General features: G+C 49.5%; 1 protein-coding gene across 2 annotated transcripts in view; it reads right to left on the reverse strand.

Moving 5' to 3' along the window:
• Cdh13 (cadherin 13) overlaps positions 1-26,297 on the reverse strand; it is a 1,142,761-nt gene that overhangs the window by 81,244 nt on the left and 1,035,220 nt on the right. For both annotated transcript variants that reach the window (XM_005413239.1, XM_013509197.1), the window contains one exon: positions 21,984-22,237. In XM_005413239.1, the coding sequence (XP_005413296.1) occupies positions 21,984-22,237 (254 nt within the window). The remainder of the gene's footprint in view (positions 1-21,983; positions 22,238-26,297) is intronic.

Here is a 26,297-nt window from a genome sequence, read left to right on the forward strand (position 1 = left end):
GCAGTTTTATTACAATATATTGTTATAGTTGTTCTATTTTATTATTGTTGCTGTTGGCCGCTTAATTTGTAAGTTAAACTGTATCACAGGCATGAATATACAGGAAAAAACATAGCATAGATAGGGTTTGGGACAATCCATAGTTTGGGCATGCGCTAGGAATTTTGGGATGCATCCTTAAGGATAAGGAGGGACTACTGTAGCTCAGATAACCTTAAATTCCACTTCCATCTTCTGCTTAAGAATCAGGAAAGTGTGCATCTTAGAAACCTAGTCAAAATACACAGAGATGTGGCTCATGAAAGGTAGAGCTCGGTTTCACAGAAAACACATCGAAGTGAGGTGCTGCATTCTCAGATAATGCCAGAAAGATCTAGAAGTTTCTAAATTACTGTTAGCCTCCCTGGAAGTTCAACCCTGGGGAACACAGGCATCCCCCAGATGCTGGAGGTTGGTTTTGAAGCTGAAAAACAAACAGTGTGATTTTACTCATGCTAGAGCTATTTTGCTGAAATTGGGCCCGAATTGTTAAGATAATAGAAAAAAATCCAACTGAACTTTGTTATGTTTTTCCAGAAGCTCAGCATTTATTGACTGAGGAGAGGAATGTCAGATGACTCAGAGGGTGGTGATGATCTTAAGCTAGCGAGGATCTTGCCCTGGAGCATCTTTAGTCTCAGTAGCTTTAGCCTTAGCCTTAGCTATTTTACCCTTAGTTTTAGTAGGTGGCAGAGGATGGATGGCCCACCCCAATGGAATAATGTGAAATCTCAAAAGGGTGATATCAAAAATCCCAAGCATCCATTCATCCCTTAGGGAATTATGTAAAACTAGCCATTGTGAATTTGTGGTCCTCAACATATCCCCCTTTTTGTTTTTGTAATTGTAGCAGGTGAAACAGCATACAGGCTATGATGGCCATCGTAGCAACAAGCATATTCTCAGGAGTTTGTGGGCAGTCCTGTCATGTCACCAGGATGTGAACCTCCTGTGTTGTCTTCTTTACTTGTCCCCATGTCATGGTTTTTGTAGCCTTTGTGGATTTCAGTACTTGGAGTGTTGGGCTTTTCTCCAGGGTCCTCCTTGAGAATGCTTGCACTGGACGGCCGGATGGGAACAGGCTCCACCACAGGGCTGGGATGCTCCTCTTTCCATGGTCACACATTCCAGGAGGGCAGCCATATGGTGTTTCATTATCTCAGCTCACCACCGGTGTCTCCAGAGTCATCATGCAAAATCTGAACACCGTTGAAACACTCCGAGTAAATCCACCAGACAGGCAAAAATGATGTGGGCTCAGGCTTCTTTGAGCACCAGTCACCAGAGACCCCTGCAGGGAGCCCCAATCTCCTGCCAGGTGTTATGGCTCAGAAAGAAAAAAAGAAAGAAAGAAAGAAAGAAAGAAAAGAAGAAGACAAGCAAGAGACAAAGTGGTGGTACAGCGGGAATCTGGGATGACCAATTATTCATGAGGAACAAAAGACCCCTACTGAACTTGAGAAGATATTTTTCTCTATTAGGTAAGATTACAGCATTCAATTTGTTGAAAAATGATCACTGAATGTTTCAACAATTTTCTGACAGAGCTTAAATTCAATTCTGACAATGGCCACCATACAATTGGGAAGGAAGGGGCACTTTATTCCTGCACCTGCGCTGCTGGGCAGATGTCACTTTCCCTGGCACAGGAGCCTGTGCAGGAGGGTACTTGGGGCTGCAGCTCTGCAGATTCCAGGCCCCGAGACAGCGCATCTGGCTGAATCCACTCGTTACCGCTCAATAAGCATCTCTCGAAATGCCCTAACCCTTCACCCCCAGGACAATTAGTTTGTAATTCTCCCACCAAGGCCAGAACAAGTGTGTGTTTTCAGGTAAATCATTATTATTGTTTTTGTTCATTATCTCTCTTGTCTGAACAACCTGACCACACTGGGCTTGAAATCCCACCTTGGAGAAAACACCAGAAATACTTATTTATTCCTTAACTCATCTTGAGGCAGGTTTCTCTTCTAGACCAAATGGAAAACCACCGCTTTGGGTGAAAGGGCAAAGTGCTTTTCAAATCTCCATGAAGACTTCTGAACCATAACCAAGGCTAGGGACGGGGATCCAGTGAAGTCTGGGTGAATGGTCTTGTCATTTTGTAGATGGCAAGAAATGTCTTTATAGAACTCACAAAGGCATCAGCCTTTTTCATTTCTCCTTGTAAAAAATGTGCTGTGCGCAGGGTTATCTGGACGGATGGAGCTGTGCATGATCTATTTTGTGCTGCTGAACGATGTTATGACAGCTGAAAAAGACATGTCCCTGACAGCAATTGCTACCCTGTGCTGATTACAGACTCCGGGGCCTGGCAGGCTGGCCAGCATCCAAGCTTTTGCAAACCTGCAGGCAAGGACTGCGGTACCTCTGAGTGGTCCATGGAGGGAAAGGATGTTTTCCCTACAATTTATTCCCTTGTTCCTTGCTCTTTACAAACCCTTTTTCTGGTTGTAAAAGTAACATATGTGTTCAGCAAAGAGAAATTTACAATACAAGAGTGAAGTCAAAATTAAAAATCATCATGAATCCCAGGAGCCTGAGTGAGCCACTCCTAACCTGGGCTATTTTAAAAATTCAAGGACTTCTCCACACATGACTTACGCACTCGTGATTGTATAGTTTACCAGGTTGGATACCCTGCTTTCTCCGCTTCAGTTTATATGAGGGACAATATTCCCCAGCTTTAAAATTCTTATAAAACAATTTTCATCACTACATATTATTCCATATTATGGCTGCTGCATGGTTTATTTATGCTGCCTCCTATTGTTGGATACTGAATATGCTTTCTTCATTTCTGCTTCCATAAATAAAGCTTCAGCATATAGCTCTGCACATAAATCTCTGTTTCCTGAGGACATAAGCTTTTGACACCATTTCTGATTATTTCTTTGAGATAGATTCCTCTGGGTAGAATTACTGGTATGGAAGCACACAGCTGCTTGAAAAAATTTGATATATAATGCAAATTGTCCTTCAGAATGTTTGAACCAATCTGCATTCCTGGCCCGTTTTTTAAGGCAGTATTTGCACAATGTGTTTTCTTGTCTCAAGCATGTGATCCTGTTTAAAAAGATGATGACCTAACTTTGATGGCTTTTATCAGCCATGACAATGTACGTAGGAGATAGGGGCTCCACAGTGCAGGCAGGTGGGTCCAGAGAGGTGTGTTTTGCTCCCTGAGCTTCCCTGGTTCATCCCTTCCCACCCTACAGCAATGGGACCACTGGGTGGTTTTAGGTAGTAGTATGTGCAGCCTCAGCTAGTGCTGCCATGACACTGAGTTCCCTGAAGGGTCCGGGTTTCTCTCAGTCCCTCTGACCCTTTGGCCCTCCTGCCACCTGTGATTGGAAAGCCCACAGTGTCACTTGGTCAGCTCTATAGCTCATTCTTAAGACTCAGGCCAAGGGATGTGGGAGGGAACACTGATGCATGTGAGACCAAAGGCATGTGGTCACTGCCCTGGAACACCTTCCAGCCTGGTGGGCGGATGAGAAGCACTCTTGTGGGCAAGGACAACTTCTCCTCCCTTCTGGACTGGCAGGTAACCACGTTTTCCAACTTCCCTTGTAGCTAGGCAGGGGTGTGGGGAAGTGTGTAAGAGTGATAATGTCACTTTGGGCCCTGGCCACAAAACTTCCTCAAGGTCCTCTTTGCTCTCTCTGTTCCCCTCAGTGGTAATGCTGGAGGCCACAGATTGTGACAGATCCACGAGATGGAAGGAGATGGGACCACTGAGCAATAGAAGCTGTGGTGCAGAGCTGTCCTCAGGCCCACTGTCCCCACTTCTGTGGTTGAGTTGTGATGTGAGAATGATCAACCAACCTCTATTCACCAGAGACCAGGAGTCTTATGCAACAACTAGCACTACTCATCTGGACTGGAATTGCAAAGTACAGTGTGATGAAAGCTGTGCTCATGCAGCCCGGGGTGGGACAGGGGCTGGTGGCAGGTGACGAGCGAAGAATTGTAGGACAGGTGCTACCTGGAGTGGTTCTCAAAGCTATAATGCAAATATGGCCTGGGTTCTTACTACATTCCAGATACTGTGGGAATAACTCAGCTAGATTAGTGCCTTTAATCCTCTTAGCGACTAGGCAGTATCTCCATCTACATCTGGAGCAAAGGAGGCATGGAAAGGTTAGGTAACTCACCTACGGTCTTACACTCTACAGAGCTGATGTCAGACTCAGCGCCCCCAGCCACCCTGTGCTCTGACAGACTTTATCCAGATGGCGATGATTTGGAGGGAGAGAGATGAGGGGAAGCAACAGGAGCAGAGGCCATGGTAGGATTTCACAGGCGAAATACTTAAAGCCTCCCCTTCAGAAGGCCTGAGCCATGGTTGCTGGCCATGGTGCTGAACCGGGCCGTGGTGTGTTAGTGCGTCCTAGGGGAAAAGCTGGGGTGCTGCGGGGAGCCTCAGCTGAGCTGCCCTGGCATGGAGGCGGAGGAGCATTGGATGTGTTTGGGGTTACCAGATGCTGGTGAACCCAACAAGGGCCTGGGCACCCTAGTTTTAGTTCCAGTCTCACACAGGGCAAGAGGCTGTTCTGTCACCTGTGTGGAAAGACTGTGCAGGGGACATAGCCCGTGACCAGATGTGGCCTCTGTGACTGGCACGCAGTATGCATTCTGTGGATGCACCCAGAATGAGGGAACTAATGAATGAGACATCAAAACTTGTCGTTTAGGAAAGAAGTGAATCAGACCCTACATCCACCATCAGGTTGCTCTGTGCAGCCACCTGGATCGCTCCTTTCAGCTGTCCTCTTGCTCTTCTGCTCTGAAACATCTGGACACTGAGTGTCGCACCTTCTCAGGAACTGAGTCTTTCTATTCTGGCTCAATAGCTGCAGCCATCACAGAATTAAGTAATGACAAAGTGAGTTATCATCCAGCCTGGCCTCAGCTGGGTGTGTAACCTGCAGCTGAGATACCTGCTGTCGGGCGCTCACACAACTGTCTCGGTAGTGACATGAACAATGTCCCCTCTAATCCCCCACCTCGGAGCTATACATCCTGGGAGTCTTGCCTCACTCTTTGTGGGGAATAATGTTGTGTTGTTGAGAAGGGGAAGAGGGTGTAATTAGAGTCCTCTTAAATGTTACATTCATTCTTGTTAATCAAAAATTAGTGGCTCTTAAAAAAATAAACACAACTCAGCTCCCCAGGAAGCTGATAGCAATTCCCATGGCCTGTTTAATTATACGAAATGAAACAAAACATTCTTTTGCTTCTTGCCTGTGGAATTAACCAGATGTAATATAATGGTGGCCATATTTGGGTGGGGGGGGTTAAAGGTGAGCTTTAATTTGCACCTTTGTTCTGTTCTGTGTTTGCTAATTTTTTAGCAATGAGCATGGATTGCTCATTAAAATGCATTTAAATAACTGAAGAAGGAACTGTAAGATAAACTTCTAAAAACCTGCAAACAAAGGAAGTATATGATACTTTCTTTAATTCTCATTCTCTTTCTATTCTCCAGAAGCAGGCAGGGCAGTTGCTTGGGTATCTGCCTTCCAGACTACTTCCCAAGCACCTTCCAGTTTTATTAAAAACCCGTCACATTGTGAACCTTCCTTTTAGTTGTTTACTTGCTTACTCTGTTTCTCAGAAGGAAGGCCCTACTTGTCTTATTTTTACTATGTCCCTGACAACAATGCCTGGCACATGTTAGGGGCTTATTATTGGCCATCCAAGGTGTGAGGTGATACCTACAGTTTATGGGGTGCTATTTAAGACCACCGCAGTCTTCCTTCGGCTTTCTGGTATTTCTCCATCTGCTAAAAGTGAGCCTGAACCTCTTTGGAGGCTGGGGCTGGGTAGAAGGGAATTGTTCTGCAGAAGGTCACTGTGTCTGCTCTTAACGGAAAATGGTGATACAGGGAATGACATAGTTCAGCACACACCTTCCAAGTTGTGCTGAGGGAAAGAAAAGGCAGAAAGAAGACACATGCTGCCTGTGGTTCAATGTATATAAAACTAGAAAATGCACACTCATCTACATGGACAGAGGCAGATCGGTGGTTGCCTGAGAAAGGAGTGCAGAAAGGAAAGGGTGGGAGGGGAGATCCCGAAGGAGCCAAAGGTATTTTTCAGGTGTCGGATGTGTGTGCTACCTCCACCACAGTGACAGTTTCATCAGAACCCATCACACTGTACATGGCAAATATGCTCCAGTGTATGTTCGTCCTAGCTCCATGAAGAGAAGCCAGAAGAGAAGGGCGGCGGGGACTTGGGAGAGGCAAGGAGCCCACATGTGCTGAGGGTGGGATGTGTGCAGAGGGCTGGGATGGTGAGGAGAATTTACAGCAGGGCACGCTCAGAGTGAAGTCATCTGAGGAGGTATAGATACCCATCCCGTGCATCCAAACACCCCTGGCTACATGGAGCACACCCCCACCCTGACCATGCTGGCGAGTGTGTGGGAATGTGTGCACCATGAGCACATGTGTGCGTGCACCAAAGGAGGCAGAGGAAAAGGGCAAAGTGGACCCTAATCAGAACTGGGTAAAAATGCAGGGTCTTTTTCAGCCCTTGGGACTTTGATAAATCTTGGGGAAGATTTTGGGGTCAGACAAGGCATGGAACAGGATGTACTGCAAGTCTGACTGGGTCTCCAAGGGAGAGAGTTCTGAGCTGACACTGGGGTGCTCTCTCCACACCCAGTGGTTGTTTGCTGAATGAATATATGAATATTATTTTGATTTGTTGACAGAAAGACAACTGCTGTGATATTGAACACTGGTGACAGGAGCCGTGGTGATGATGCATGGGCTGTCACTGTGGTTTAGATCACTTTTTGTCCGGTTAGCGTGTTTCCCAACACCTGTGGTTTGGGGACTGCTTTGTAAGCCATGCGCTTGCAAACACTTGTCGTGGGGCACACTGTACCAGATGGTGACATGGTAACAGTGACTGAGATTCAAGCCATCCCCAAAGAGCTCATGGCACAGGGCAGAGCGCAGACAGATGCAGACTCAAGAACAGAGGGACAGCTGTTCTGCAGGGTCGGCAAGCTAAGATCCCTGGACCAATTCTGGCCCTCCTTCCTGCTTGTGTAAATAAAGTTCTACTGCACAGCCATGCCCGCTCATTGCTGTGGCAGCTCCTGAGCTACAGTGATAGAGATGGAGACCGTGGGTTCCACAAAGCCGACATTTCTTGCTGTGGCAGCTCCTGAGCTACAGTGATAGAGATGGAGACCGTGGGTTCCACAAAGCCGACATTTCTTATCACGAGGCCCTTCGCGGTAAAGCTTGCTGACCCCCACTGCGAGAGAAAGCTGTGCTGAGAAAGAAGCTGTGACAGATGTAAGAAGGTTCTGACCTGCTTGTTCGCAAACCAGTTCTAGGCTGGATCGGCAGGATGGGTTAGGGCTAAGTCTTCCTTGTGCTGCCTGCATGTTTTAGGGAGAAGCAGTAGGATCCCACGGGCAGCCCCTGTGCCCCAGGAGGAAGCACGTGGCAGATGCGCCTGTCTTCCGGTCACTTTCCATGGCAGCTGTTCCAAGAGCCCGGCCTAGCACCTGATCAGCTCCATGTCTCACAGTGGCCTTAGGCAAAGCTGGGGTCCTGGCTGGAGATGCTGGGGGAGAGGACAGAGGGCGCAGCATCTTCTCCAGCCGTCTCAAGCTCAAGGGGGGCTCACACCAGGGAAGAGCGTCAAGTAATAATTAAATGAAGATGTTTAATTAGCTTTCATTTTGCACTGCTTATTAAAGTCAGATCCTGACAGAAATCTCTTTTTATCCTGTACAAGGAGATATTACTACCTCCTTAATGGGATTCAGTATAATCTGATGTCTGGTTAAAGATTATCTTTGAGCTGGCTATGGTGGCACACAACCTGTAATCCTAGCCCTCTGAGAGGCTGAACCAGGAGGATTGCAAGTTTGATCCCAGCCTGGGCAATTTAGCAAAATCTTGTCTCAAAATTAAAAAAAAAGGACTGGGGCTGTAGCTTGGTGAAAAGGCCTTGCATTCAATCCCCAGTACTATAAACCAACCAACCAACCACCCAACCAACCAACCAGCTACCCAACAAACAAATTATCTAGCTAACTTAAAAATTATTCACTTGAAGCTCATTCATTCATTAAATTAAAATGTAGTGGGTGCCTACTATGTACCACATGTATTGTTCAAGGCCAATCCCCCCTCCAGGGGGTGATAAGCCCAGTGAGGAAAGAGAAGAAGCTAGCAGAGCGGCACTTGCAGGGGCTTCGTAGGTAAGTATTATGATGTCGTTGCAAACCCTGAAGTTGCCAGTGCTGAACCATTGCTCCTGGGGGAAATACAAGCCAGCTTCTGGTCACGATACTTCTGACAACGGATCAGAACATCACCTTGTTTCGTGCGTGCTTCAGTTCAGAGACCACTATTTTGCACACCGTGTTGATGCATTAGCACTGAACCCAATACCAACAGTACCTTAATTCATGGCGGAACAAAGCTTATGTAACACACATATTTTCTCTGTAAGGCACAACACAGCTTTTCTGGGCTTAGGGACATAGCACAGCACTTGAGCACAGTGCTTGGGTCCCTTTGAACAGTGACATCACCAATGCAAAGCGCACAGTGGTGTGCTGTGCTCTCCCCTACCAGTTCCTCTGCTCCCCATCATCACCGGTTTTGAAAGAAGCCCAAGACACAAAGACTGTGAGTGAATGGGGAGCAGAGAGGGCGCAGACCCTCTGAAATCAGCCTCAGTCAGCGATGGCGGATCTTTTCGAGCTTTCAATGATAACGAACAGCTGTCTCCAGCACACGTGCGATAGGTTCGCCACCATTGGCCTAGGTAATGGGACACAGCCCCGCCTTGAACAGAATCAGTAAGAGATGGCAGGAGCTTAAAGAGATGGTAGGAGTGGGGCTCCCCACTGCATATTATGAGAACATCTTCTTTTGCAAAATAAGAAACGAAAGTGCTTCCACGAGATCTTGCCCATAAGTACATTTGGATTTGATCTGAACTCCATCTCCCTTGCTCGCAGGGCAGAACGACCACACCCCCGTCACTCACGGCCTGCAGCGTTAGTGAGATGTGAGATCAGAATTCCAGACATCATATTCAGCTAGTTTCCTCACCTGCCTCTTCTAGTTCACTGTGTTCTATCTTTCCTTTATGCTTTCTATTCTGTTCTCATCATTGTACACACTTATTATTTTATAGCCTGGCTTTCGTCAAAGATTTCTCTTCCTTTTACTTCCAGCCTGTGCATTTCCATGGGAGAGGGAGCCACAGTTGGCCCAGGTGTTAGGTTTGGGTCTGGACCGTGCCAAGTGTGCATGTGTTGAGGGCTGGGGTCCCCAGCTGTGGCACCCCTGGAAGATGGTGGAACTTTTAGGGGTGGGGTCTAGAGGGAGGTCACTGGGTCATGCCCTGGAAGGGGATGCTGGGACCCCCCCTTTCTCTATTTTACCCCCCTGTTTGCTCTGCCTGTGCTTCCACCTTGATGTGCTGTCACAGGCCCGAGAATCAGGGCTAACAAACCTCTGAACTGTGAGCCACGTAATCCTCTTTCCTAGGGGTTTTTCCTGGGGACAGGATCGCCACCCTTGTCTGGTGCACCAGACCAGCTCCGGCCAGGCACAGAGCATCTCCCGCACCGCCTGTGTTTTGGCTGAACTCATTTCCACTCTTGGACGGCGGGCTTGGGGGCATGGAGCACTTCTGATCCCACCCTTTAGTTTCGCAGAAGGAGAAAGGGCCCAAAGTGGAAAAGCAGCCTGGGCCAGCTGTGCCCTGTGGAGCCGTGTTGGAGCTGGATACAAAAGCACAGTCAGCAACAGCAACCCTGCTTTACTTGTAAGTGTGCTCCTTAGCTCAGAGTGGGGTTTTGTAGTAATCTGATTTTAAAATAATTTCAAAATCTATTGAAATATATCTTGGTGGCTGAGGATTTTAGTGCCCTGTGCCCAAGACAAATGCCTGGCTGGTCTCACCCTCACTGCATCGCCCTGGGGAGGTCTTGGGGCAGAGCCCCCTCCCCTGCCTGACAGGTCACCTGGAGCCCCATCCCCGGCCCTTCCAGTCACTCCTGCTCTGCAGCCTCTGCAGCAACTAGTGCCCTGTGGACATTTATCCGGCCTCTGCCCCTCACCCCCCTGGCTGCTCTGTGATAGACGTGCCGTTTCGCATAGTGACTGAATAGACATTTGCACCCACCCTCAAGAGGACTGCTGGGGACACGTGTGACATGCAAGTCTGCCGTGGGGTTGTCACAGGCGCTGTGGGAGATCTGTGTTTGTAGAAGGAATTTGGATGGACATTGTCTCTCCTGGCTGCTCGTGGCTCCTCTTCATTCCACACAGCCTGCCTTGTGGAGAAACCCATTTCACGCGGTGTTGTTGGTGAGAGGTAATAACTCACTCCTACCATTGCTCAGACATAGCGGAAATGGACATGGGGCATGGGAAACAGGACAGGGGACCCGGGACATGGCCCTAGCAACAGATCCTCTGTTGGTGAGTCCTGTTGGGGCAGGTTGTGGTCACAATAATCACATGGAGCTCGTGCTGTTGTCCCTGCTACCTTGCCTCTTGGGTTCTACTTGGTGGCTACTCATTTCCCCAGCGTGTCCTCTTGCCTCCTGCCCATTCTGCGATGCTCGATATCAATGTGTAAATCCTGGCTGCACTGCGCCTAATACTGATAATGCTATTTCCTGTTCCTGGCATCCGCAAATCTTTACAGAGCCTCTCTTACTATCAGGAATGGTCTGCTTTGATTCATCACACTGCAAACATCCAACCAGATCCTAAACTTCTTAAGGTGACAGAGTAGCTACAACTCATGGTGTTATCTGCACAACATGATGTGCTTTGCAGAACATTCTAAAATATTGATCGTTTTAATCCAGATGCCCAGACCTGGAACAGTTTCACTAGCAGGAAATATGACTGCATTGTACGTCCCCTCTAGAAGAACTGCAAAATCAAGCACAGCTGTCCATAAAAGGCCGACCCACAGGCCTTCACCGTTCAGTTGTCCGAGTGTGACATGCGACAGCACTCACTGTCTACTCACTGGCGTTGGTATCTGAGTGACTGACTGCAGGCAGGCCAGCAGCAGGTGACAGCACTCACAGGTAGGAGCTCCTGTCTGCTCCCTGACGTTGTTTGCTGCCATGGTGAGGCATGACCAGTGCCACACCCGGGCTGGCCTGGGCACCACCACAGGGATCTCCGGGAGCCAAGGGAGAAAGCCACCTTCATTCTTTATTGAAGTCCACAGCTTGGGTTGGAGGAAAGCACTACTTTCACTCCCAGAGCCCAGAGAACGGCTGCGCGTTAGACTCTTGGATAAACACGAGAAGAGGTCAATTACACGCTCACTATTGGCAGACATGTGCTCTGAGCACCCTCCCAGGCTAACTTTGTGTTCAGAGTGGCTCTAACCAGGATAGTATTCCTTCCCATTTAACAAGTGAGGACGGGAGGCCCCAAGGGTCAAATGTCTGCCCACGGTCACTCATCTGGAAGACGGGCGCGTGGGTCTGTGCTTAGGAATGCCCATGCAGCTGCGGAGCAGGGTCTTAGTGGAAGTCAGTGACCGCTCCTAAGGACGAAGTTGGTTTCTCCCTTTGTTCCGAGATCCCTGTGGTGGTCCCCAGGACACTAGACTGGCGGGTGGGTCCACAGTCATGGCTCCGTCCTTTGCAAGGCTCTAGAGGCAGGGCTGCCCTTCCCAGAATGGCCCCTGAGCGACCTCCAGAGACAAGTCATGGTCTGGCTCCTGTCTTGCAGGCTGAGGATCTCTATCTCCCTGTGGTGAGTTGGGGAAAATTAGGTCACGTGGGATGGAGCACTCAAAGGCTTCATAGGATTAGGGTGCGTGAGGGCAGTGGGATTGGAAGACTTAAGTGAAAGCCCCGCAGGGTGCACACACACCCAGCCACCTGGACTTTGGGGCCTCAAAGCCCAGGGCTCTAAATTCCAGAATGCAGGGGATACCCAGATTTTATGTCCAGCAGAAAAAGGCCTCGCTGTCACCTGGCACAGGAGGAGCTGCCCTGTGGGAAGGGCAAGCCTGGGGAGGCTCCTGTGGGCTGTATCCAACCTCCAGGCCAGCGGCACTTGGGCAGCAGTGCTATGGTGAGCAGCGGTAAAAGTTGTCATAGATTTATGGGCCATGGACTCATGTTGGAAATGGAGCGCACAGTCTATTCTGCAACACAGAAGCTGGCCAGGGCAGGTATAACTGCACACCGCCAACTGAGCTCTCCGGCTTCACGAGTGTGGCTGTAAGTCTCTGTCTGTAAGTCCGACCTCCTGCGTGCAAATCTCACAACCTATGCCATTTCCTGAGCTTCTTGGAGCCTCTCTACCCTCCTCTGTAAAATGGGGTGATCACAGCTCCTCCCTTGCAGGGTTGCCAGGAAGGTGGGATGCTGGCAATGTGCAAGAGGTGAATGTGTGTGGGACAAAGGGAGCACCGGCTACTGTGGGTTCCTGGACCCCAGCAGTGTGCTTCCTAGGTGGCAGCGACCTCGGTCTGACCACAAGGGGAGGCGGGCCAGGCGCAGAGAGAGGAGCAGGGCTGGGAGCTCAGGTCTGTCAGCCTGAGGAGCTGTACTCTTCCCTGGGGCCTGCAGAGACCCTGGGTCTGCTGCTCCGTGCACCACCTTCCCTTTCTGCCTTCGCTTGCCACTTGGGGGGCCTCAAAGTCCAGCGCTCTAAATTCCAGAATACAGGGGATACCCAGACTTTATGTCTAGCCCAGACTGCCCCCAACATCCAGGCCACTAGTCACCAATCAAACCCAGCTCCTGAGACCTCCCTCCCCCCGACTCCGCCCCTTTGCCAGGGAGTTGCTGGCTTGTGTCCTCCTCCACTCCAGACACCACACCCACACTAACTGGCCAACACTGCTGCCGCCAGCACTTCAAAGCCCATGTAGCATCTGCCTCCTCCTTGCTGCCCACCCTGCTCTCACCAAACTAGAACCTACACTGCCTCTGCCCTGCATCGCCACAGAGCATCCTGAGGTCTCTGCCCCTCTCTTCCTTGCCACCTGCTCTTCTCTACCATCATACTTCTCTCATCTGATTCAGAGTCAAAGCTCAGCCCCGTACCTCTCCCCTCTTCACTCTGCCACACCTTCCTGCTTGGCTGCCTCAGGGCCTTTGCACATCACCCCTCACTTCCTGCAGGCTTTCACTGAGATATCATATCAGGGAGGCCTGCCCTGGTCCCTGTCTAGAGCTATGGACCTCCATTCCTTTTTCTGCTTATTTTCTTTGCATTGGCCACCAGTTACCCTGTTATTTTATTAATTTTCTTGTTTGTTTTCTCTCTTCCCCCAAAGGTAATCTCCATGGTGACAGATATTTCTAACTGCTTCCAGATGCCTAGTCAAGCACCAAGGATATTGTAGATATTCACTTGGAATGAGTGAGAGGATGGACGAAGAACAGGCTTCTCCCAGCAGAGCACTGGCATTCCCAGGGACCTGAGACCACCAAAGCTCTGCTAGCACCACTAGCAGACAGACAGAGAACAGAACGAAGTGGATGCAGAGAACTGCAGTGCAGAGTCTCACCGTTTACAGTCAGAATCCAGAGTGTTTGGAAAGCAAACTGGGGGCAGATGACCAGACACAGGTCTTGAGATAGTCACATGACCAGATAGTCACGTGACCTGCCACCTCCTGTCATTCATTCCCTGTGTTGGGGGAGGCTGTGAGAGACTCCTGTGAGCCCTGAGGTATTGGTGACTGACAGACAGACCCAGAGGGTAAAATGAGCCGGCTGTGTTTTCCAACCTACGGCTTCTGCTGTGATCCTAAGGTGTGCGGCCTGCTCATGATAGTATGCTGCTAGCAACCTTTGTCTATTTCAAGTGTCTTTTTAAAATTTAAGAAAAAACTAAGTGGCTTGAGCAGCTCAGAAAATATCGGGCAGAAACAACATTAACATTTGTCAATATTTTCTACACTGGTTCTGAGAATGAATTTCTCAGATTGACAAGAAGGACTGTCCTAATTATCTTCCAGCACAGCCAATGTGAAACCATGTTTTCAACCATAAAAGTCTGCCCTGTGGCAAATTTATAAAAGCATATGGAGACAGATGTTAAAAAGCTGGTTGGTTGGTAAAATAACCTTTCAACTGTTTATCCCAATCGTTAGCAGTGTCTTATTTACCAAACGGAGCACCTATGATCGAAGTTAATAAGGAAAATCTTTGTCTCTGGATCATTACAAAAGCCAGGTTTCTATTTTTAGCCAGTGAAGATGTTAAGCCATTAAATATTCAGTTGTTTAATTTATTAAACCTTGTTTCCTGTTGGCACCTTCATCACGGAAAATCTGACCACTGAAAATAAGGGCTGTTGTGCTAATACATTTACATAAATAATTAAGAGTTCCACAGCAGAGTGGGCAATAAAATGTATTATCACCATAAACTGCCAATGGAAAAACACCACTTTAATTAAAAATTACAAAGGCAGCACTGTAAACAATTCATTTACATTTCAAGCTCTGTGTTTGTTGACTCTAGAAGAAGATATCCTAGCTCATTAAAAAACAACCAAAAAAATGACCTCTCCCCAAATCCTATTATTGAGGTCAGTAACCACATTTAATTAAGATGAAGTATTAATAATATAGTTTAGTAGACAGAGACGTGTCCCTTAATTTCCCCAGGTAGAAATGTTATTATCTGGCCTTTAACTTCTGATTAAAATTTAAAGGGTGGGAGTCCCCCTAAATTAAATTCTTCAATCTGATTTTGGAACCTGGTTTGCAGGGTTTGAAGCCCTCTTTTCTCCGAAGGAAGGTTTGCTCCTGCACTTTTGTCTTGGATACTTACGTCTCTGCAGATGCCAGTGAGGACAAGATTCTCGTTTTCGAGCAAACTGATTTTACCTTCTACTGCCAAAGGCCTTAGAAAGTACAGAATAAAATGTCTCACAGGCAGCCGGTGATGCTTTTGCTCAACTTCCCATCTTTTCATATGATTCTCTTTGAAAGGACTCCAATAGTCGATTAAACAAGGTGTTAAAGAAGAGGGCTTGATGAGTCATAAGAAGACTAACAGAAGACAGAACTGGGCATTTTAACAAATCTTTTGGGGCTGAATTGTCGTCATTCTGTGTGGCATTCTGGACCAGTGTGAGCGCACGAATGGAATCTGCCGTGCTGCTGAAAAGCCTCAGAGTCCAAGGAGGAGAAAGGAAACTGTACAAAACAGACAGAGGCCCAAAGAAACAGGGACAGAGCAGGTTGTAGTTTTCAAAGGGATGAGTAGCTAATTTGGATGAATCGGGTAGTCCGTGTTCTAGGAATCGGCTCAGTTCGGGTTACAGCTCTGGAAGAAGAGCTGGCTGCTGGAAGTGGCTCCTTAGCATAACTGTCACGGACCTGGGAAGGGCAGGGGGCCTGGGTGTCATCCTGCTCAGGCCTCCTTTCCTCCTTGGGCCGTGCGCAAGTTCCTCTGCAAATGTCCTCATGGCTGGTAGGCGTTAGTCAATGTTTCAAGGTTTCCACAAATGACAAGCTACTCCTGCACAAAACTGTTTTCACGTAGACACCCCCAATCCAGCTGCCGTATTCCACTCTACACCTGTTTATTAAGCATTACCTAAGGGCCAGGCCAGGTGCTGGGCTTGGACTATTTTAAGATCTTTGAGCCTCTGAGAATTTTTTCGGTCTATGGTGGACCCTCATCCAAAATCATATCAAACATACTAGCACAAACTCATGTTACAAGTACATATTTTCCTGCAAAAGTTTGGCTCTCAAAATTATTTGGCTCTAAGAAATATTTCACTAATTATCGACCACGACTCTGTGATATGTGCTCAGACATTCCTGCAAGGTGGGACAGACGGTGTTCAAATGTAAAAATATTTTTTGCAAGTATTGAGCTTGCTAAGGCTGTCACGCTATGGTGAAAATTTGGTGTTCGCTAATTCCCATTTTTCTTCCTGTCATCCTCCCCTGCTTCCCCTCCTTTCTGGGCGTGTCGCCTTCTGCAGTGAAAGTTCTTGTTTTCATGACCACTGGTGCCCTGGAGCAGCCTGCGCATGGGGCAGCCTTTTACCAGTGGATGCCCAGCACTGTGTCAGGCCCACGGCGGGCTCTAAGTGAAGAATGAGCGGAGGGAGGAGTGAACGGACGGCTTAATCCTTGTGCTGTTTCACAGCACTGTTATTTAGCCACACCATTACCTATTCCTTTGACTATGGAAAGTACGATATCATTAGATGTTGTGGTTTGGGTAAACTGATGAGCTGATGCTTGGTCCTCAGCCTCTGGTGCTATTCTATTGGGAGGTGATGGAGGAAATGAGGTCATTGAGGGCGTGGCCTTGAGGTGAACACTGGGGCCTCTGGCACCTTCTTTTCTCCCTTTTTGCTTCCTGGCCACCCTGAGGCGAACAGATTCCTCCATCCTGCACTCCAGCTGTGATCTGCTGCCTTACCACTGGACCAAAGCCACTGGGCTACAGGATCATGGCCTGGAACCTCTGAAATTATGAGCTGAAATAAACCTTTCTTCTTTTTAAATTGCTTGTCTCAGGTATTTTGTTATAGTAACGGAACTCTAAAACACATATTAGACATTTTCATTAAAAATCTTTTTTACCCTACAGTTTTTTTTTTTTTTATTAAATCAAAAGGTTCCAGCCACGTGGCAGAAACCTCTAGTTACCTCCCAACGTCCATTCTTCCTTAGTAAAGAACCTCACTTTTAAAAGCTGGCACATTGCTACCTAGTCAAATGACCATATTTCCCACTATCTTTTTTAGCTAGGTGTGGTCATCTGACCAATTCTGGCCAGTGGGATTTATATAGAAATGTGGTTGACTCCCATAAAGTCTCCTTAGAAGACAGGAAGCACCTCCTTCTTCCCTTTCTTCCCCATCCTGCTGTCTGGAACACAGATATGAAGGTTGGAGCACTGGCAACTACAAAAGATCACGAAGAAAGAGCACACCAGCCTAGAAGTACAAGAAGGACCCTGGCAGTATTGCATCTTCTCCAAACTATTATTATTTTAAATTTCCCTGTTCTGTTCAGCCAAATTTATTTCCCACAGATACAGTATTTTACACACACTCACAAGGCCAGCTGGATGAATAACCCTCCCCAAAATATGTCGAGAAATATATATACTTTTATAGGGTAGGGACATGGTTTTTCCTCAATACATATATATTCAACGCGTAGGCAGAAGTTGCTCTGCTGTGGAATTGTTTACTACAGACCCTGGACAAGATGAGTTCTGTCTGAAAAATGTTTGGAATAGGAATTGCTACTTGGTTGCTTCCACTGAATCTCTGCTTATTGAAAGAATGAAATAAGTCCTCTGAGGCAGCTTGAATTTTTTAGCTGCTGGCTGCGCGCACCATGTAACCAAATTGGTGGATCTGGTGGAAGGTTTGTCCCTGTTCTGTGGCAGAAAGCCAAAGTGCAGGCATTTCCAGACTAGCATCATTTCTACCACACTCCTCTTCTTAACAATAATTAGCCAGCAAGTGCCCCTGTGTGGGCTGCTCTCATGAGCGATCCTAACATGTCCTTGGGAGATACCTGATTTCTACTTGCGTCTCTGAAGGACAGTCCACCCTGACAGCTGAGGCACACCTGCTGCCACTGGGCACCGAGAGGACAGGGTGTGACAGCCAGCTCTGTCTTGGGATGGGCCACTATGTACATTAGTTTGGCACACGGAAGGGCTTTCTAACCATGACACCAATTCAGAAATTATAAGACCAAATAGAAATGTGTCTGCCTAGATGTAATCCAGAGGCATTAACAATGGCAACACTTTTGCTCTGGCAAAGTATTTCCAGTGATCTTCAGAAAATTAAAAAGATATATAGATGCCTTCAATGATGTAGCTACAAACATGTTCATGATCTTTTTTGTCAAAAAATTGCAAACAATTGGTAACAATGTAAATATGCGACAAAGAAATGCATCCTTGAATGGTGGATCCGTGTAACAGAAAAGCACACAAGTCAGCCATGCCTGGGCAGCTGCACTCCATGTACTGGAAGTAAAAAAGGCGGCTCCAAGATGGGATGGGTGCAGTCAGCAAACGATAATTAAAGACAAAATCCTCACAAGTGATTGAAGGTGCTATCACCACAGTGTTCCAGGGGATTTCCTGAGTGGGATGACGACAGATACTCTATCTCTGCTTTACTCTGAACTGCCCTCTCAAAAGTTCCTTCCACACACGATCTCAACTTTGTAGTAAGGATAAGAAGACACAAGTCATTAAATGGGAGAAATTCACCTGCCCCACGGCCACCGCTGTCCGTTTTGATTTGGAGAAGAGCCCAAGGTGACGGGTTGTTAAATGGGTCTTCGGATTGCAGGCTGCCGGGGAGTGATTCTCTCTGATCTGGATGCCTCCCGCCTTTGGGTTACAGGTTTCACGGAGATCAAGGCGCCTCTGCTGCTTTAACATCCCAGGTGGGAGCGCAGTGCCCTTGCAGCAGCTGAGAGGAGACTGCTCATCACAGAGGCCAGGGCTTGGCAGAGGTTCCCCAATTTTGTGGGGACTGAGGGTGGGGAGAGGCTTTCGCATTTTGACCACTGAAGGAGTCCACCATGGGAGGAGCAGGGGGGAGGACTGGACTGAGGCTCTCAGATGCCGTCAAGCCAGGCATCTCCCAGGATGTGCTCAAATTTGAGAACGTGGTGCATCATGGGAGATGACATGCAGGTTGGTAGTCCCAGGGACTCTGGAAGTGGATAGAGACAGAGGTGGGGGGGAGAGGGAGGGAGACACAAAGAGAGAGGGAGTGAGAGAAAGAGAGGAGGAGGAAGAGGAGGAAGAGGGGAGGGAAGAGAAGAGAGGGAAGGGAAATGAGTGGGGAAGAAGAACAGGAGGAGGGAAGGACGGGGGGAGGAGGAGAGAGCAGGGCAGGGCAGAGAGGAGGAGGGAAGGTGGGGAGGGGAGAGGTGCAGGGAGAGGTAGACGGAGACGGAGAAAAGCAGTGCAGGCAGGAGACAAACGGGTCGGGGGAGGGTACCCAGGAGAGGCAGACACAGGGTCCCCCTGAAACACCTCCAGTCTAGTGCATCTTTTCTGCAGGGCCTGCTGCAGAGCGCGGCGGGGTCTTGGGATGTTGCAGGTGGGGGCTGGACCAGCCTTTGTTTTCATTTCTGTACCTGGCCAGCTACATTCAGAGCTCTCCTTGAGACAGAAATAAGAGTTCCCAGAGTGCAGTTCCTCCCTCTTCCAAAGCCTGCTCCCTGAAGAACTATTAAAGCAACAACAACAGCACAACTCACAAGGTCACTGTGCCGCCTGAGGAATCTAGGGAGCTGAGATCATTAGAAAGCCATCCCTCAGCCCGCCGTTCCCGCAGCCCTGCTCACCCTCTGCACGCACAGCGCCCTCAGGGACAGCACTTTTCAGTGTACGGGATCAAAGACTGCAAATCCTTAATGAGCCTTTTCCTGCCAGGGCTCCCGGGACAATAGCCCCACCCGCCAGGGCAGTGAGGTCCTCGCTGCCTGCAGGTGCGGAACCTGCCAGGGTGGGGGCGGAGGGGAGGGAGGGCTCAGTGTCCATTTCCACCTGCGCAGCAGACCTCCTTGCTCCACAGGCGGTGCTGCTCCAGGACCAGCCCATCGGCACACTCTGTCCTTCCGCTGTGTGGGGACTGTGCCCCAGCTGGTGCAGTGGCACCCACGCCTGAGCCTGGCTGGACTCTTCCTGGGGAGGGAGACTGAGGCTGGCGCTGAGGTGGCCTCTTCCCTCTATGGACACGGGAACACAGCTGAGGATGGAGCCAGGCTGGGGCGGGGGAGGGGAAGCCGGTGCCAGCCCCTGGGCTCTGTTGTGTAGGATGCTGGGCCTGTGACTTGTTGATCTGGGGACCACACGGAGGCATTCTTTGGCACAGGTCACTGTGGCGGAGGCCACACCTGTGAGGGCCGGACTCGCTAGGAAACAGCTCTGCAGGTGCTCCAGGCTCTGCTTCCCTGCGCCTCACGTCTAGACACTTGCGGGCCGCTGCTGGCCGCCTTCTCTTCCTCCTCCTGCCTCCTCACTCTGGACGTGCGATGGGGAACCCATGTCCTCCAGCTCCAGCGACTCAGCAGCTGGTCTCGGGGTCCCTCAGTGTCCTGGGTCTCACCAGCCCCCTCCCCTCCAGGCGGCCTGCCTGGCACCTCTGTTTGCAGGAAGAATGCTTCTTGTCTGTCTATCCCACCAGGCTCTTTGTGCCAGACTGCTGCCCTGGCTTCCAGCCTGCGACCTGCCAACATCTTCCTGGGGACCCCTCAGTCGTGGTGTCCTGAGCCTGAGCCAAGGCTGCGCTCCGGTGCAGCAGTGAGGGCGAGGGGCTCGGTGAGTGGTGGGGAATAAAAGGTAGCCGGAGCTGGCCTGTTCTCCCCGGGGGACCCTGACACACTAACCTATCAGCTCCTGTCTCCGGGAGCCATAAGGATGTGCTGGTCCCGGTGTGACCACAACCTCTTTTTCCGTCCTATAAATGACCGTCATCTTGCCCATCACATTCCCCCTCCGCCCAGGTCAGCCAGGATGGCCTTAGTCAGAGAAGCCGGGTGGACGCTTCTCGACTCCAGATTCCAGCACTGTCCCCCTCAGTGGGGCTGTAGCTTCTGTCCCACACACCCGCTTCTGTGCCTGGCGGCATCTCATGCTGTGACAGCAATGGCAAAGCCCGGCTTAGCAGCAGCAGCCCCATTTCTGCTCTTTCTCCCCAGAGGAGCCCCCTGCTTCTGTCTCCTATTGTAGTGGTTCAAAGTGACAGCGAAGCCCCCCTAAAGACATCCTAAATGTGTCCAAACACCTTGTGGTCTGTTAAGCTACAGGTTTCCCCACCTGAGTGCTTAAGGAAAACTTTCTCTTTGATGTTTAAACTGCACATTTCCTTTGCTCCATACCGAGAAGAGAGAGAGGGGGAGAAAGAAAGTAAAGAAGGATGGCTATTTCAGATTCCTGTTATGGTAGGACTTGATATTACTTCCACAGTTATCCTGCTCATTTAGCATCTCAGAAAGTCTTGTTGCAAGGATGAATCCACTTTGGGGATGGGAAAATAGTCACGGGCTTGCTCCATGTTTTGAGGTGTTTCTAATCAGAATGACAGGACACATGTTTATCATAAGTGTGCCTAACACTTGATTATTTGTGCCTTAGATGAGACGATTAGACTTTGGAAAGATTAGTAACCCTCTTGTGCAGAGACAGCATGCTGTGAGACTTGCATGCTGGTGTCATTTTACTGTGCCTCAGTGTGCCAGGGCCAACTGGGCATCGTGTTCACTGGCACTTGATGGCCAGAGCAATGGCCACTTCATTAGGTCTCCTTGTGGAAACAGCTCCCTGAGTGCTGGACAGAGCTTAAGAAGCCAGGGTGGAAGTTTCTGAAGCCTTTTTTCGGTGTACCACTCATCAGGAAGCTGCAGTACAGGGCAGCAGGCAGTGTCTCTGCTCCCTCCCCTGGGACTGCTCAGTGCCAGGGGGCATTTGACAGAGAGGTAGGGAGTTGGCAGACTGTCCTGTTTCAATCCTGATGCCCCTGCTGCCATGCTGGGCAGCCTTGAGTAAGTTACTGGACCTGTCTGAGTCTGTAACACCCTCAGTTGAACATGGACTCAGCCAACCTGTGTCTGGCCAGGCTGGTACCAGGACACATGGGTCACGTTTCTGGGACACAGGAAGCTGTGCAGGGTGGCCACCTGCTTTCTCCCTGGTGCTGGCAGAATGAGATGGTCCCCTGGAAATGCAGCCTGGAAGCCACTCTCCTCCTGGGCTGGACTCAGGCTTAGGGACCTACAGTCCTGTCCCCTGGTCCATCAACCACAACTTCTCACCATGACCCTCTCTTCCCCTGCATCCAGATCACTGACAAGTTTAACTGAGTGGCATTTGATTGCTGGGAGCAGCTTCTGCTACTGGAAAGGAAACGCGACTCTGCCCGCCGCCCACACACCTGATGGTTTGATGCTGCAGGGAATCGGGGTCCGTGGCATTCACTGTCAGCAGCACGCTGCCGATGGAGATGTTCTCTCGCTTGGTCACCATCATGGGGTCTGGGTAGAAGACTGGGCCCTCATTGACATCCAGGACGGTGATGTGGACGGTAGCAGTGGAGCTGGGGCCATAGGAAACATCAGGTACCAGCGGGTCCTCGTTTTCCACCTTGATCAGCAGGGTGTGGAAGGCAGAAATCTCATAGTCGAGGGGCTGGAAGGCAGATAGAAGGGTGTTAAGATGTGCACCGGCCATGGAGGGTGGATGGTTTTTGGACAACGTCCCTGTGACAATTCCATGAACAGCAGTAGGTGTCAGGGATGGACCTGGGTTCTGTGGTCTAAGCCTTATGTGGTGTGAGAGAAGCCCTCTTTAAGAAAAAGGCTTGGAAACATGAAGATACAAATTTGGGTCTGGACATGGTTAATACTTTTTATTTTTATTTTTTAATTTTTTTTTTTCCGGTAACTGGAATCGAACTCATGACCTTGCACTTGCCAGGCAGGCGCTGTGCCACTGAGCTAAATCCCCAGCCCGCTTAATGCTTTTTAGATTGGGAAATAAATGACCACATGTGACTTGCCCTGTGTTCCTGTCTTCTGAGGCCCCTTTCGGTGGCTCCCTGGCAACACTGACACCAAAAATCTTCCTGCCTGTAACCTGTAACTCACAACGCCCTGGGGCAGGGTAAATAAGAGACCCTGAGGCCCAAGCTTCATTAGAATCTTGGTGAGTGGATCCTGCCTCTGTTGCCATGGGAGACTAGATGGAACCAGCCAACCAGGCACCCATCCTTCCTTTTCTCCTCCCTCCTTTCTTCTCTCTGTCTGTCTGTCTCTCTCTCTCTCTCTCTCTCTCTCTCCAAGCTATATCTCCAGTCCCTTTTATCTTGAGGCAGGGTCTTGCTAAGCTGCCCAGGCTGGCTTCCAACTCATGCTTCTCCTGCCACAGCATCCTGAGTAGCGGGGATTGCACATATGCATCACCACACGTAGCCAGGTTCGCTTTTAGCATGTCTCACACTCTAGCCATGAAGTCTGAAGCTCAGGGCTCACGTGCAGTTTCCAGGTGGGAGGGGTGCAGGGAGGGGGGCTTGAGAACTGAAGCACAAGGAGGTAAAACGCAGGGCTCTTTGCCACTGAGGGGCATTTGCAACGGTGTGGGGCATTTTTAACTGCCATCAAGGTGTAGGGGCTCCAGAGCCACTGAGTGGGCAGAGGAGGAGATGCCAGAGACCCAGCCATGTGAGGAAGAGTCCCACACAGTGGAAGTGGCAGCTGTCCTGCCAGGGCCAGCAGCAGCCATGAGGAGGAGCAGGGGACTGTGGGGCGGGGCTGACAGCGCACGCTTCCTCTGATTGCCGCATGGGCTACGTCAGACAGAGTCAAGGAAACCTCACTACAAGCAGGCGCGATGGGGCTGTCCTTCCCCTGAACGTCGGTCTCTTCCCAAGCCCGAGGAGCCACTTTCGCAGTGGGTGACATTTCCCAGAACAGGCTCCTGATGCTGAGCGCGCCTGGGGAGACATTTACGCAAGACAAGGGCGAAGTCTGAGCTTCCACAGTTATCCTCCTGACATTCACTGGGAAAAGCAAGTAAGGAACTCCTGAGGGCTGAGGTGCAGTGCGCATCCCCACCGGAGGATGAAACAGACACGGGCCATGAGGGGTGGCCAAGGGCGCTAAGGGGCAGAAAACAGCAGGGCACAGGCTGTGAGGGAGGTGGAAAATGCGCAGAGATGCAGGTGAGGGAGGCTGCTGAAGGGCATGAGAAATGGGATTCGGCAGGTTGAGCTGCTGACCTTCGGCATCGTATGCTATCTTTCACAACAACCATGGATAAGATATATACAGTGCTTAGCATTCCTTCTACACATGAGAAAGCCTACACACGCGTGCATGTGTGCATACACACACACAGGTGACAAACTATGGCGCATGCTTACATTTTAAAAAATTTATTACAGTACAAGACACATTGCCAATAATCCTTCTCAAAATACTTCCCCTGCATTAATCTCATTGCTCTTCACACTTTCTGAAGCAGTTCTGGTAGTACTCTTTCATGAGTGTCTTTATAAAGTGGGGTAAAAAATATAGTGATTGCTGCTGCCGAGTGCCATACGACTGAAAGGCAGGCTTGTGAGAACATCGTGGTGCGTCCTTATCCGCCTTATTCACTGGATGGGGCACCAGGTGACTGCTGGCTCTTTCCCCAAATCAAGATGACCGTAAAAGGTCAATGTTTTGTAATGATTCAAGACATCAAACCAGCCACACCAGCACAACTAAAGACACTCATGAGCGAAGTCTTCCAGAAGTGCTTCAGAAATGGCAAGAACAATGGGATTAGTGTGTTTAAGCAAGGGGAGAATTTTGAGGGGGATTATGGGCAATGTATTTTTGTACTATAATAATTTTTTAGAAATTTAAACACACATTGCATTGTCAGTCACATTCATACATCCACACACCCTGGAAATGCTTCCTGGCTGTAACTGCATCCTTCCTTGACCTTCAGCACCTCTAAGCAGTGTTGGTGTCAGGAGTTTAAGGGTTAACAGATGTGGGCCAGGGATGCAGCTCAGCTGCCTAGCACCTGCCTGGCAAGCACAAGTTCCCAGTTTGATTCCTGGTACCAAAAAGAAAAAGAGTTAACAGATACGTTACTCTCTGTACCTGCTTACTGCCCAGTTACATTTGATTCCATCCCTATAATAAACAGGAATAACTTACTGCTCCTCCTTTTGTTGGATTCTAATAGCGGATTTCCGTCCATCCTGAGTGCTGCTCAAAATGTGAAATCTCGGTAAAGTAGATCTGAAACAAGGGCCAGGGAGCTTCCAGGCTTGGAAAACAGCCATTCATCCCCATTGTGATGTTGGAGGAGGCAGAAACGGCTGGCTCGCCGGCCGGTGGCAATCCTGAGGGTGCGAACTGTGAGTGGGACTGAGACACAGAGCACCCCAGTGTCCACGAACCTCTCCAGCTCTTGCCAGCACCGGGCAGACCCAGTGGCACAGCCTGGAGCCATAGAGGACGCTGGCTCCCAGGAGCACAACATCTTTCTGGAAATAAAGTTAAGGAAAACTTGCTGGTGACGTGAAAGCCCAGATCTAATTCCACTGAATTTTCTACTGAACTGAAAATGCCTGTAGAGTGGGGTTTTCTGAGTTTCTTAAGCTCAGCAGAGCTCTTAACACACAGCTGAATTTGGGCAGGCGGTTTGGGGCCAGTGTGGTCAGTGGGCGCTTGAGCAGCATGGAGCACAGGGACCCGGCCAGGGACAGATGGCCACGGATATGTGCATTTACACGTCAGATGTGCTTGTGTCCCTCATTAGGGTAGACGTGCATGCATGTATTGGGTTAGATACATATGTATGCGTTTATGCGTTGGATGTGCAAGTGTGTACGTTTATGTTTGACACCAACAAGTGCATTCTCATGTTCCACAGGCAGTGTGTCCTTCATTGTAATAAATTTTTAAAACTTTAAACATTCACTATATGTTTGATGACACCACATACGATGCCCCGGAGTGATCCATCTGGAGCTGATGAGACCCAGTTTTCCATTTGCAATCCTTTCCTAGGGCTGTAACTGGACTCTGAAGCCCTCCGCCCACTGTGCCAGGCACACAATGCCAGGGAGTCTCGAGGGCTGGGCCTTGGGTCAGGGAGCGCAGGAAGTTGAAATGGGGGGCGGAAGCCACAGAGACAAAATCCAGTTACTGCTTGACCAAGGATTGAGGCCAAGTGCAGACCCCTGTCCTGGAGCATGTGCAGGCTGGAAGAGCGACCCACAGGGAAATGATGGAACACTGCAGCAGGCGGATTCTGAAGGAGGTTTGGGATCAGCAGTGCTTTTCAGATGCTTCCTTCTTGGAGGACAGAGAAACAGAAAATAGATTGCAAATGTGGAGTGGATGGCACTCCACTGGAAGAACGACTTTCTGATAGGTGTGGAACAGACCTGCAGAGCCAGTAAGGGCCTCCAGGCCTGGAAGCTTTAAAGATGAACGGGTGCTCATTTTGTGGCGCCATCAGGATTTGACCTGCTGTAGGTAGCATGTTGTCTGAGCAACCCTGAGATCCCTGCTAGCTCTTCTGATGCTGGGCCACTCACTGGTCAGTGCAGATCTGCTGGTACCTGGCTGCCCCCAGGGGTTACCAGCCCTTTTCCCCTGCCCAGGGGGACTGCAGAGGCCAAAAAGCCAGGCGTGGATTTGCTCAGCCTTTCTTGCACTGTCCAGTGATTTATCAAGGGCAACTG

The sequence above is a fragment of the Chinchilla lanigera genome, unplaced genomic scaffold (assembly GCF_000276665.1).
Source record: "Chinchilla lanigera isolate Chin_1 unplaced genomic scaffold, ChiLan1.0 scaffold00163, whole genome shotgun sequence".
Classification (NCBI taxonomy): Eukaryota; Metazoa; Chordata; class Mammalia; order Rodentia; family Chinchillidae; genus Chinchilla; species Chinchilla lanigera.